A 14,305-nucleotide genomic window follows, 5' to 3' on the forward strand; every position below is an offset into this window, starting at 1 on the left:
TGTATGTTTTCCAAGTCTTCTGAATTCAAGCCTCTGGTATTTCATTCTGCCTGTTAACTATGAGAGACTACTGTTGCGTAATGCTCCCTGTCCCATCTGACCTATTCTGAGCTTCAGGAACATGATCCAGTACATTAGGACAGAGCCTCCCGACTCAGGCAGAGGAGGATGCCTATTGAAATAACCAGGAGAGCTTAATCTAATGGCTGTGACCTTCTTCCTGAAATTTCGCCATAGCCTTGCAGGTCTGGGTGTGGAAGGAGCTGAACATGAATATTTTATGTAAGCTCACTGTATGATTAGTTCTGACATACCTGCTGCTTGAAAACCTGCCTCAGGAGAACCGAAGTCTGCAGTCAGTCTCTAGACCCTCTAATATTCAAAAGGTTGCTGACTCTAACATCGGTGTCAAGGTGACCACATTCCTGGGTAAAGAAAGATCTGGGGCCCCATGTGTTATAGTAGGGAGTAAATACTTCTCTCATTACCAAAGATTTGAGTTGACTTGAATTATTCCCCCACAAAAAAGAATTTAACTAAGTGCATAAACATTAGTTCACTAAAGCAAGAAAAGAAAAATCCTTCAAGAATAATGCTGCTTCTTGAATTTCCATTACAAATAATATTCTGTTCTTGATTTATCCATTCCTAGAATAGTTTTGTGAAATAAGTAGCATCATAACTTCAGAAACTTGAGGCACAGGAAATGTAAGTGATGAAACCCACAGGCCTGACCCTGCTTGATTTCTTCCTTACGCTTTCTGGTGTAACTTAATTTTTATCCCATTAGGATTCAGTTATCAAGGAGGAAGTCAGGTTTCTTTCTTTAGACACTTTCTTGAACTTTCTCTTTGTCACTAAATAAACTTTAAATACAAAGGAAAACCTTTTTCTTTTCAGGGAAAAGACTTTTGTTCTAACACCAGAACTCAGTCCTCGGAAACTTCGGGTGTTACCTTTTGAAAAAGCCTCAGTATGTCATTATCATGGAATTGAGTAAGTTTTCTGTTTACACTATATTCTTCTGCATGTTGTTGACATAGCTTATCTTATGTAAATGTGAAGAGTGACTATATAATAAAATGATGTAAATTGAGATCCTGAGCCAAAGAGAAAGTTTGTCAAAAAACCCTCAAAAAACAAAGCAGCATATAAACAAACAATTTATGTTCTATTGGGACAAAAAAGTTTTTTGATGATTAATCAGTTTTACAGCATTTAAACCTCCTATTATTAATTTCTAGATATTTTAATCAAAATTATTTTGGTCCCTACATTATATGTATTTATACTACTGGTCACATTAATATTCCCTGGTCACTAATTACATTGTAATTGCTCAGAAACTATTTGATGAAATGTGTTCCTATTTGTAACATATTAATTATGTGTACATTTTTACAGAATTTTAATTGACTGGTTTAAATAAAATTTCAAAGAATTCTCTTGCTTAAAGGTATCAGCAGGTTCTAAGGTCACATGCACGTCTACCATTTTTAGGAACACAAGAAATGAAATGCTATGGATGATATACTTTACAGTACATTTTTAGGACATCCATGATTCCTTTGGGAAAACGTTTCCCATTCTTAAAGCAAAACATTATTTTATATTGATTTTCCGTAAATCAAAAGGGGAAAGTACTTGATTTTCCTTAATCTTTAAGGAATAACTTTATCAGTGAAGAACAGACACATTCTACTTTGATTGGCTTGTAAACTGAATCTTTATTGTACACATACTTTAAAAATACTTTACTGACAGTTTTTCACTCAGGCTAAAGATACAAAAGACTGTGAGACAACTCTTTCTGCCCTTAAGGAGCATGCGTATACAGTCAGTCCTCCATATCCACAGGTTCCACATCCGTGGATTCAACCAACTGTGGATGGACAGGCCTGTGGTGGTTGTGTCTGTACTGCATATGTACAGACTTTTTTTTCTTGCCATTATTCCCTAAACAATACAATGTAATAATTATTTACATTGTACTAGGTATTGTGAGTAATCCAGAGAGGATTTAACCTTTAGGGGAGGATGTGTGCGGGTTATATGCAAATACTATGCTGTTTCATGTAAGGGACTTGAGCATCCTCCGGTTTTAGTATCTGCAGGGGTCCTGGGACCAATCCCCTACAAATACCACCAAGGTTCAACTTTACTCTAATAGAGGAGAAAGAAAGAAACACCTGATTTTAGCAGAGAATAAATAGTGTTGGAATGCAGATAATGCTGCTCAGTGAAAGGAGCAAATAAACTCTAGGAACAATTTGAGAGAATTTCAAGGAGGACATCTGAACTAAGTCTGAAAGAATGAATAGGAGTTTTCTTGGCGAAAAAGGGAATATCTGGAGGAGGAATGAGGTACAGAGGTACAGATTCTAAGAACGGGAAATAGCATTTTTGCTTTTGAATAAGACCAATAAGTAGATTGTACTATAATGAGACCAAATCATGAAGTCGTGAAGATCATTGTTGACATGGCAGGGAGATTGATCTTTATTTTTGAGGCAGTAAAATCTTTTATTCTTTAAGCGTGAAATTATATGCTTGGCTTTGCACCATTCAAAACATCTCATTGTCTTTGGATAAATTGAGTGGAAATGTTTCAAGGAAGAGATGTTGAAGGACTGAAATATTTTGAAGATGGTGAAAATAGGAAGGAGAATACAAACTTAACAGCTATCTAAAGAGCTTGAGAAACCAATTAGATGTTGGGGATGAGAAAGAGGAGATAAGAATTTCTTTAGCTTAGGCACATTGGGTGGCTGGTAGTACACTTGAGAAAATACGGAAGGACACCCAACAAGTCATTGTAGGAATGCTTAGGTTCCTTGCTATGTTTAAATAAAATTTATTTCATTTAAAGAATATTTATGTAAAGTTTGACACTAGAGGTAAAATATTCAGTTATTTTATTTTCAAGCATCAAAATTAAACTCCATTAAAGTCAGGTGCAAGAAAATCACTTTTCTTTTAAACCATTGTTCTTATGTTCTAGCCAATGAATTAAAATAAGGAATACTAAAGAGTTTGAAAGAACTATATGTATTGAAAATGAGACCAAAGAAATTTTTGTTTGTTTGTTTTGCAGAAAAGAGACCTGAAAGACTATTAGAAGTAGTAGGAGAATTTGTAAAGTGGTCAGTGATAAAATATCTACAAAAAGCATAGTTTTCCTCTAAACCAGCCATTTCCAATTTTAAACACAAGGAGAGACTAGCATTCAAACTAGCAAATAAAACCATAAATATTAGAAATAATGTTAGCAAGAAATATAGAATGGAAAAACTTGCAAATGTTTATAACATCTGATTAATTTAGCTTAATGAAAAAATGAGTGATGTACAGTGAGAGTTATTATGCAGGGGTATTTTTCACAGTGTTATTTAAAATAAAAAACAGGGAAATAATGTCAACTTTAGGGTCTTGGTTAAATAAATTATAGTACATCCATAAAATAAAATTCTGTGCTGCTACCAGAATGGCTAAAATTAAAGACTAATAAATATTAGCAAGTATATGGAACAGTCAGAACTCTTGTGCCTTGCTAGTGGGAGTATAAAATCATATATCTACTTCAGAAAAAGATCTAGCAGGTTCTTATAAAACTAAACATACTCAGACCCTACGGCTCAGCAATTCCAGTACTAGGTATTGGCCAAGGAGAAATGAAAACCTAATCACAAAAAGACTTGTACGAGAACGTACAGAGCAGTTTTATTCATAAACAGCCCCAAACTGGAAACAACCTAGGTGTGTACATCAATAGGAGAACAATGAATAAGCTGGTCTGTGTATACAAAGCAATACTACTCAGCGATAACAAGGAACAACATACTGATATAACAATTTCTGTCTGTCTGAGTGGGAAATAAACAGTTGAAATAAGAATTTGAGGACTTTAAAATGAGCAGATAGGAACGACAGCATCCAATAAGGAGTCAATTCTGAAAAAAGTCCTGTATGAAATGGTAATTTAAATCTAAGTGGTTCAGAAAAGAATTTTAAATTATTTTGTTAACAACAGGCAACTCAGAGATAACTACTGAATCATAAAAAGATAAATGCCACTTGTTCAAGCTTTTCATTTCTGATATTTGAGGAAAGAATTCCTTTTGAGAGGATTATTGTGTTGACTTTACCATCAAAAAGTTAGATATGTTTCCCAAATAGCTTTGAATTTAGCTAAACCTTTTATTTAAACTATTCGTATTTTTAGCTATATACCCTTTTGTGCAATGATCACAAATTTTATTTTTCATTTGTACTAAATTTTCCTTAATCAAATTTAAGTGGGAGCTTTTTTTTCTAGTATATAAAAATTTGATTAATGGGATGTATTTTTCTGTTTTCTCCCCTCTTTTTGATTTTATTAAAGAGCTAGGGGCTGGCCCGGTGGCACAGTGGTTAAGTGAGCATGTTCTGCTTCTCGGTGGCCCGGGGTTCGCCGGTTCGAATCCCGAGTGCAGACGTGGCACCGCTTGGCATGCCATGCTGTAGTAGACGTCACATGTATCAAGTAGAGGAGGATGGGCATGGATGTTCGCTCAGGGCCAGTCTTCCTCAGCAAAAAGAGGAGGACTGGCAGTAGTTAGCTCAGAGTTAATCTTCCTCAAAAAAAAAAAAAAACCCAAAAAAAACCCCTAGAAATTAAACATTACAGAAAAGGTTATAATAAAAACCAACAATTCGTTTTCTTACTATTTCCTCCCTCCAATTGTGGTTTTTAGAAAAAAGTGTTTTATTTGTGTGATTTTAATTTCTCTGGTGGTCACCCCTCTTGTTCTAAAGGATATCCTTCTATTAATATGTATTAATAAATCTATATAAAATATTATTGAATCTCCTCTATGAAATATGAGAACTTGGTTCCCCTTCTTCACTCTTTGAGTTTCCTACTGTTTATTTGCATGTTTTCAAATCATATATCTACCTTCTATTTCTTATTCCACCAGCTATAAAGCAATATCGCCCTCATTTTGTTTGATAAGAGTTTTAGGGCCCTCCTCATCAGTTAGAATAATGGCATTTTAAGGTATTTTGCATATAACTTAAATCTGAAAAGTGAAACCAGTAGACAGTATTTATATTATTATGATCAACGATAGTGTATTCTACTGAGAAAATGTACTAATATTAACATTTTCTTTGCTACATGGCCAAAATATTGACCCCATGAAACATGTGTTTTTCTCCTCGTCAGCCCTGCAAACTCATTGAAGCACTGATTTGAATGAAATAAGCTATAATTCCTTTTAACTCATGACTGAAGTATCTATCATAGAACCATATTTTTTATTATTTTTCCCAAAATGATGTTGTTTTGGTCATTCTGAGTCTCATCTCCATACTTTTTTGTTCTGTTGCTTTCAGTTTACTTTAGACCAATTTTAGTGTTACATATAAATTTATAGAATTTGTAAAGGATATGTTCTTCATGATCATTTATCAAAACATTAAATTGAGTTATTTGAGCACTATTTCTTGCTGGGCCTAAATCTACACAGAAGTTAATTTATTCTTTTATACCCATACGCTGTTACGAGATTCTGATTCATTATAAAGAAATAGTTCTCTTCTCCTGTACTACCTACCTACCCCTGTAAACAGGTAAACAGATGTGGCGGTGACTCAGTTTTCTTTGCTGTGAATTTATGCTCGTTAACCTGGGGGCACTGAGACTGAACTAAGGAAGTTGTAGGAGGTGCGCACGGTGAACCCAGAAGCATGCTTTTTGTCAAGAAGATTTGGATGCATAGTGTGGGCGCCTCTTTATGTTAAACATAGATTGTGGAGTAGAAACAAAATTCAAGTGAAGTTTTAAGGTAAATATGAAACTGCAAGGAGAGTTCCCTCTTCCTGTGTTGCTGGAAGCCTTTAGAATCCATGAGCAATTCCTCTACTCTGCCATAAGGAATATTTGGAAAAAATAGATAAACTACTCAAGTGCAAATCAATGTTTCTTAAGGCAAAGTGAAATATATTTCACCAGGTTGGTTGTTTTTTCACTTATCTATCATATCCTGGAGTATAAGATACCATTGATCGCAAGATGCACTGTTTCTTTAACAACAAATTGAATTCTGCTGTCAAACTGTGCAAATTGGTCAGTCACACCAGCCTCTTGTTACTTTGAGATTTCTTTCATCTATTCCAAGAGATTTGGCAGTTTCTCCTGCCTTCATTGGCGTTACTTGGTGTGTGATAGGCAATATCTTGCCTATTTTGTATTTACAAAACAGAAATAGCTTCATCTTCTTATAGATATTTCTTTTCTTTGGATGCATAAAGCATTTGATTATCGTTTTGCAAGAAAATATGGCCCTGTAGTCGTTCATCCAACAATGAATATTTACTTCACTAACGTCAAATGTACACCCTGCTGCTCTGTTTCTGTTCCTTTATTTGTAAAGTAACTTCTGGTTTCAATTCCAAATCATAGTATAATCATTTTGAAGACATTTTAAATGGCAGTTAAAGCCAACATGCACAGTGCACATAATTCAGTTGAAGGGATGACATTATGAACAGCTGTGATCAGGAGGTGCTAAAACTAGAAGGAAAAAATCTGCATCTTAGAATCAAAATCTTAGAGTAGAAAAAAATCTTCATTTGGAGTCAAAATATACATCTTTTCTCTCAAAAATTTCCTGTAGGCTAATCAGGCATTACATTGCATCTTGCCTAGGACCTTTCTTAACATTCATAGTTCTGAATTTTACTCTAGGTTCTATCAGTTGCCCGGGGTAGAAATAGGACTCATCAGTAATCCTTAAAGTTGCTGCTAATTTTTAATGAAATGTACTTTATTAAACAACAGACTAGGGAAAGAATATTAGACAGAGAATTGAGAGACGTAGGTTCGAGTCTCTCTTCTGCCACCAGTTAGCATTCTGATTCTGGAACTCAGTTTTCTCCCCTGTTAAATTAAACTGTTAGGTTAGATCAGAGATCTTTTCAGTCCTAGCTATGCTTTAGCATTGCATGGACAGCTTTCAAAAAAGTGTCTGGACTGAGTACCACCCCACACCAATTAAATCAGAAACTCTGGGCATGTAGACCAGGTGTAGTGTTTCATAAAATCTCTTCAGATAATTCTAATGTTCAGGCATGGCTTGCTCCCTGAGTAAGATGATGCTCACACCTTACGTAAGAGATAGTATCTAAACTGGTTAAAGTCAAGCTCTGAAGTCACCAGTCTGGATCTAAATCCTTGCTATGCTACGTATTATCAGCATGCTATAACATTCACTGTGGTAGAAAATAAACCTACTGATGATGATGATGGTGATGATGATGAGGATCATGATGATATTTTACTTGCATGTTGCAGGCGCTGGTTCTAAGTGGTTATATGTACCCGTTCAAGAAATCCTCACAGTAGCTCTTTGACACAACTGCTATAAATCTCATTTTGCAGATGAAGCAACAGAAGCTTAGATAAAGTTAAGTTATTGGGACAAGTTCACACAGCTGATCAGTGATGGAGCAGATTTAAATCCCAGGAGTCTGGCTCCCTGGTCTGTACTGTTAGAAATCAAATGTGTACGTGTCACCCGGGAAGGAGGAAGCTCTTAAAACCTCCGTAGGCAATCAGATGTTAGAGGAATGATACGGCCCCTGGGAGTTGAACTAACAGCTTATGGACCCAAAGGTCTGATTTTAGGGAGCATCTTAGAATTTTACAAGTGAAGAGGACAGATAACAGAGAAGGGGTTTAATTTTTATAGTCCTGCCATCACGTATGTGAAACCATTTGTGTTTCCTTGATGCAGCTGTAGAAGGGGAGAAAGTGAAGAGTTTTTTAAGGTCACACATCTCATAGGTAGTTTTCCTGATATGCTCATTTGTTGTGCTTAACAACATGGGGTTTCCTTAAGTCCAGAAACATTCACTGAGTTAACATCTCATTGACTCCTCAAATCAGATTTACCTAGAAACAGATGCACAGAGCCAGCCGAAGTGTTTGAAGGAAAGCCTGTCAATCAGTCAATAAGATGGGAAGTGAGTTTCAAAGAGAAAATTCAAAATGTTCTAAGCTGTGTTTGGTGAGCCAGTTTAGGACACCCTTATGCCCTTTTAATCTTTGTGTTGAAAATAAACTTGCCCTTTCTAACAGAAATCAGCATTTCATGTTGTTACATATCAACCATGCCGAGGAGTCAGAGGTTGGTAGAGATTTAAAAAGTATTAAAACAGCAACTATATTATTTTGAAAATAAGGCAGAGGATTAACTTAATCTGTTGCCCAGAAACAGTCAAAGAGGAATCAGATTGTACTTTGAATTTTTTAATCTTTGGCCATGTCATCCAGCAAGCTAGAAAAAACTGAACTTGTGAGGGATGTCAGTCATTCACTCAATCTTCCAACAATTATTAGGAAGTTAAGTAAGAACTTTTTAAGTAAATGTTTTGCTCTTTCCTAATTGGCAGGGGAAAGCCCATTGCTGTTGTGGAGGCTTTGATTTTAATGATCTTTCTCTTGTTTAGATATTGCTTGGATGACCGAAAAGCCTTAGAAAGAGATGGGGGATTTTCTGAACTGCAGTCTCGTCTTATTCGTTATGAAACGCAAACTACCTGCACCAGGGAGAGTGTTCCAGTACCTACCGTGCTGAGCCCCCTCCCCTCGCCTGCGGTTTTGTCAGAGCCTGGAAGCGTCCCTGATGGAGAAACTCTACAAAGTGAACTCCGGACCGAAGCATCCCGGTTGAAAAGGAGATCAAAAGATCTGAATTGCCTTTATCCCAAAAAAAGGTGACATATGAGGCGCATAAACATAGTATCTTGACAAAAAGTGCTTTAGTCCCTAGGGTAATTTTTTTTCATATTAGTCTTTCATGTTTTTAAGTTGCTTTCTGCACAGATTTTAGATTAATTCCTTCATACCAGGATTTTGTTTTTATTGTGAACGGTTGATTATGCTTTTAAGTCGTAAAAAGAAATGATTTAGAAAAAACACCCTGTTTCTTGCTTCATATGCTAATATACAGTCCATTAGCACAATGGCTTGTAAATTTTTAAGCCATGGAACACTGGAGACCTTACCCAGTGGATGAAGCAGGTGAGCTGCTGCGGGAGTTTGGGACGGCAGTTCTGTTGGCTCTTCCTTCCCTCTCGCTGCTTTCTACCTGCCTTGGCCCCTTAAACGAGGGGTTCTGCAAGGCACCATTTTGAAACCACTCGTTTCATATAAAATACAGTTTTAAAGCCTACATAATAATAGGCTATATGAAACTTTTCTGGATTCCTTTTTTTTCACTAGCTAAATAAAATGCCCAAATACTTAAATAGAAATTAGAACTTTATGAAATAAACACTCTAATTTCTATTAAATTTATGTATTTTTAGAGCCTTCGTCAAATTTAGGTCTTTGGCGTCTAAAGCAAGCCTTAAATTCTTATGGGATTTAAACCTTTCAAAAAGTATGAAATATGTTAAAGTGAAACTTTCAGATCTCTTTCTAAATAATTAAAAATATTAGAATACTATGTCCCTGATATGGAATGGCCAAATTATTTTCATGAGGACTTTACAAATTCACGATACTTTTTGCACCTGATAAAGCTAAAAAGAAAATCCGTTCACATTTAGGATACTGTATTTTGTAACATTATTTCTTATTTCTGACTTGAGACTGATAAAAAGATATGTGTTCCAGAAAAGAAAGTGCACTGTGGCTTGTGGGCTAGCAGAATAGAAGGATATCAGCCCCTATCTTGTAAAAGGAAATGTAAACATTTTAGAAGGATTGAAACAGGAGCCAACTTTATAGTTTTATTGGTATTTAACACTGTTACTTAGTTTGCACAGGCAGGTGCTTAGGTGCGATAAGTACAGGTTTCTTCATCAAAATTGTCTTGAGTGTAAGTATTTAACAGATGAATATTGACTCTATAAAGAACACCGCCTGGCGTGCCAGAGCTGACTTACGTGAGACATGGTGAATTGAGGGGGCAGGCAACAGTAACACTGCTCGTTGCTTTGCCGATGAGCTGAAATTCTGGTTTGTTGCTCATTGCCTTCTGTGTTTAAGTCACTCGTTTGAAGAATTCAGAGAGCGACTGCATAATACGGTGTCATTTGCTTATTTAAGGCAGTAGTAGCAAGACATTTTGGTTGCTTTTCTTGGGTTTATATGTCAGTGGATAGAGTTGTAACATTTAGGACAGAAAATGGGCCTCACTGTTGATTCACTTACTCTCTGTTTCGGATATTTTTCCCCACAATAGACTTGTGAAATCTGAAAGTTCAGATTCTCTTCTTTCTCAGACGAGTGGCATTTCTAATCATCACCATCGTGCAGTGACATCCAGAAAGCCGCGGGCAGAGAGATCAATATCTATGACTTGTCCATCTGTTCCAGTTCTTGGCAGTGAAACTCCAAAAATCACCACAAAGGCCAGTTCAGGTCAAAAAAAGGTGCATGAATCAAAAACATTAAGACAAACTAAGGAATCAAGATCACAGAAACATACACGGGTAAAGACTTATTTCCTATCTCTCTTAGTTCTACATGGGAAGAAATTCCTTTATTTGATGTATTATAAAATGTGTGTCTAAAAATTTTATAAATGAAACGAAGTGGTATCTGTAATTTACTTTAAAATAACCCAGTACCAGAAGGATAATAGGAAAGCAGGCAGAGGTATAAATGAACCAAAATTAGCCACAAATTGATCCTAGTTGAAGCTGGTTGATAGATATATCAAGATAGGGATTTGTTATAAAATTTCTCTCTAATTTTTGTTGTTTGAAATTTTCCATAACAAAATGAAATATGTATATATCCCTGCTGTGTGTAACTTGTACATTCAGATTTCAATGCAGAACTCATGATTTGAATTCCTCTTAAGATACTCCAGTCATTTCTTGCTAACAGATACTATCCTGTGACACATGTGACCCTGTAAGTGTTACAGATCTCTTCTCAATTGTTTTGTCTTAATGAGCTTATCTGTCTTTAATGTTGCTACATGATTGTGTAATTCACAAAATTGAACTCTAAAGCTGCAATAATATGTTTGTACCTTTTCCAAAAAATATTAGTCATATGTTATGTTCTATTCAAGATATTGAAAGAAGTAGTTACTGAAACCCTGAAGAAGCACAGTATTACTGAGGCTCATGAATGTTTCACCGCCTGCAGCCAGCGTCTCTTTGAGATCTCCAAGTTCTATCTAAAGGTACAGTGTCTTCTCTACGAATGGCAAAAGTGAGGTCATGTGCTAATGCTCCTGTTTGACACAAAATAATGTTTAGTGAGTATTCTTATACTGATAGCTTAGAACTTGTTGCCAGATTTTTTTTAAATAGAGACAAATTGAAGCTAAAATGTTTTATATTTTATTCATTTGATTTTAGTCCTCATATATAGAAAACTATATTTTTACTGGTATCTTCAGTATTTCTCTAACAGGTTTTTGACTTAAGTTGATAATAAACTTCAAAACATGTTTAATTACTAATTTTAGTATAGAGTGAAAAGGATGCTGGACTGCCTATCAAAACACTCAGTTTCTGATTTTGGATCCATTATCAGCTAGTTGTAAAACATTGGACAGAACAGCCTATCATGTGACAGTTTTCTAAAACTTAGATGATGTTAGATTATCTCCAGCCGTAAGAGTTTCTGACTTGAATCACAATTATATGTGGGTTTCTGGTTAAAATTAGAGAATGACCACATGCATTCAGTTCCCCTCCTTTCTAAAATCTCTCAAGAAAGACAGTATTAACGTACAAAAACCAAGAAAAGAGGAAAGAAAAATAATGTAGAAATGTACATTGTTGAACAAGAAAAAGCACATGGAAGTTACAACCTAAATGCCTGCCTAGTGGAATACCGGTGAGAAGCAAACCAATTAAACTCTCTGAGGTGCTCAGGATTGGGAGACACCAGCTGTCATGGAAAGCAGGGGCAAGGTGCCAGGTGGAAAATAAAGACCTACACAGTGAACTGGGGAACCCTCAACTTGCTCTGCATGTCTCTCCTTCTCCCACAATGTTAACTACAAGTATATTACACATAATTCTTTCCTCCCACCTCTCTGACAGTGCAGGAAATAGTCTCTGGAGAAAAAAGAATTGGAAGCCACAGTGAAAAGGCCAACTGGCCCCCTTATCACCCTACCTTGTAATGCCACCAGTGAACAGCCTGTGCACAGACAGAGCTTCGAATAAGATTTTTAGTATCCGATTTTTAAATGTGACTGGACAGCCAACGATTAGCAGACTTTTGAGAAAAGCTTCTAACACAAGAGACACCAAAACATAAGGGAATGAAGGAACTCTGAAGGAGTAGAAGCCTGAAGAAAACTTATAAAAACTAGAATTCTCTCAAGATAATTGCATGCTTAAAACTAGAACAGAACGCTGTTTCCAAAAAATGTGTAGAACATGAAAGCTCCTTGAAATTAGAAATATGATAAAAGTCAATCAAAAATTAAATGCATGATAAGAATATATGGGAGGATTAATCCAGAAGATCCAATATGCTGAAAGTAGGAGTTTGAAAAATGGAGACTAGAGGAGAGAAAATTGTCAGAAACGTTAACAGAAAATTTTCGAGAACTGATGGACACAAGCCTTCTGCTGGAAGGACACACAGCTTGTCCCGCCTGCCGAATGGACAGTTCTATAGCAAGCCACGTCACTGTGGAATTTCACACCGCCTGGGATAGAGAGAATGTTTCCTAAAAGCTTCCCAGGAGCTTTACGTATAAAGAATCAAGAATCAGAGTGGCAGTGGACTTCTCCATGGTAAGTAACAGTGTACACTAGAAGACAGCAGAAAAGTATCTTCAGCTTCTGAGGGAAAGGGATTTACCTAGTGCTTTATACCCAGGCTAGAATTCAATCAGGTGTGAGGATTCCATCAAGATCCTTTCAGGCATGGAAGGGCTAAAGAAATTTGTCATTCATGTACCCTTTTGAAGAATTTGCAAGAAGATGAAGTTCAGCAGGACAAGGGACGAAATCAAGAAATAAAACAAAAGCGAACCTAGACTGGGGAAGACAGGTCCTAACAGGACCAGGCCTGGGGAGCAATTGGACCAAATTGGCGCAGGCAGTGGGAGAAGGATCTCCAGGTTAAAATACAATAAAAAAAAAACCCACAGGGGCCAGCCCGGTGGCGCAGTGGTTAAGTTCGCACGTTCTGCTTCTGCAGCCCAGGGTTTGCCGGTTTGGATCCTAGTGTGGAGCTGCGCACTGCTTGTCACATTGTCGCAGGCGTCCCACATGGAAAGTAGAGGAAGATGGGCAGGAATGTTAGCTCAGGGCCAGTCTTCCTCAGCAAAAAGAGGAGGATTGGTGGCAGATGTTAGCTCAGGGCTAATCTTCCTCAAAAAAACAAAAAACAAAAAAAAACAGAAGTGAGAGTTTATCCAGTATATCTGAGTCTTTGAAAAAACCTTGTTGTGCATTTAATCAATCTTTTACAGCATTTGTGAGGTAGGGGAGACCCAGAATTATATACGTGGAAAACTTAAACCAAACATTAGATGAAAGAGAAATCATAGCTATAAAACCTTAGCTCAGGATTGAACTATATGTACCTAGATATGATAAGACAAACAGTGACTCTTTACTAATCAAAAAATGGAGTGCAACTGTTGTTGAGAGAAGGAAAAGGAGGTGGAAGGATTCAGAGACCTGAATCCACAACGGTTATAACTGATAACACGAGTCAGTCTCAAATTGTCAAATCACAAAGTAACAGTATAAGCATATTATCTAGAAACATGAAGGTATAAATAAGAGAAACAGCTAAAAGCATTGAAAGTGGCTGCCTCAATGGAGTGTAATGTGGAGGTGCAGCAAAGGACTGCTTTTTAAAAAAAAATACATTTAGATTATTTTTTTTTTTTGCTTTGTAGTCTAATTCGATATATTCATTAATTTTTCAAAAGTCAGAAATTTCTGTTTCCTTTCCTGTGTCATTCTCTCTTTGTGGTGGAGTGAAATAGCCAAAAAGAAGACAGGGGAAAAAAGATAGTTTATCTGAAAAATAAATGCAGACTGTACATTCATTTCGTGAGTCATGAAGCGTGAGTAGAGACTCATAGGCAAGGATGGGCTTAGATTTGTCACTGCTCTTGGGAACATGAGATTAGTGTGACATGGATTTATGGATATTCGTATGAATTTTGGTTAGAGTATTTTGATATTTCAGGATGGGGCTAAATTATAATCTGTTACTTTGGGTTTTTGTGGTATTTCCCAAATCACATTGATACTTTTTATAGAATGATCTCAGATAATCTCAAGTTTGTTTAATAATGACTTGTTCTTTGTAATT

At 36.3% G+C, this 14,305-nt stretch overlaps 1 protein-coding gene across 5 annotated transcripts in view; it reads left to right on the forward strand.

Moving 5' to 3' along the window:
- MTBP (MDM2 binding protein) overlaps positions 1–14,305 on the forward strand; it is an 81,584-nt gene that overhangs the window by 66,273 nt on the left and 1,006 nt on the right. For 3 of the 5 annotated variants that reach the window (XR_011543166.1, XM_008533413.2, XM_008533414.2), the window contains 4 exons: positions 901–996; positions 8,494–8,760; positions 10,236–10,485; positions 11,076–11,189. Coding sequence is in view for 4 of the 5 variants with exons in the window: in XM_008533413.2 (XP_008531635.2) it covers positions 901–996; positions 8,494–8,760; positions 10,236–10,485; positions 11,076–11,189 (727 nt within the window). In the remaining variant the exon portion in view is untranslated. Of the gene's footprint in view, positions 1–900; positions 997–8,493; positions 8,761–10,235; positions 10,486–11,075; positions 11,190–12,060; positions 12,199–14,305 lie in introns of those variants that run through there. The other 2 variants (XM_070630922.1, XM_070630923.1) reach the window with 2 other exon arrangements.

The sequence above is a fragment of the Equus przewalskii genome, chromosome 8, assembly GCF_037783145.1.
Source record: "Equus przewalskii isolate Varuska chromosome 8, EquPr2, whole genome shotgun sequence".
Classification (NCBI taxonomy): Eukaryota; Metazoa; Chordata; class Mammalia; order Perissodactyla; family Equidae; genus Equus; species Equus przewalskii.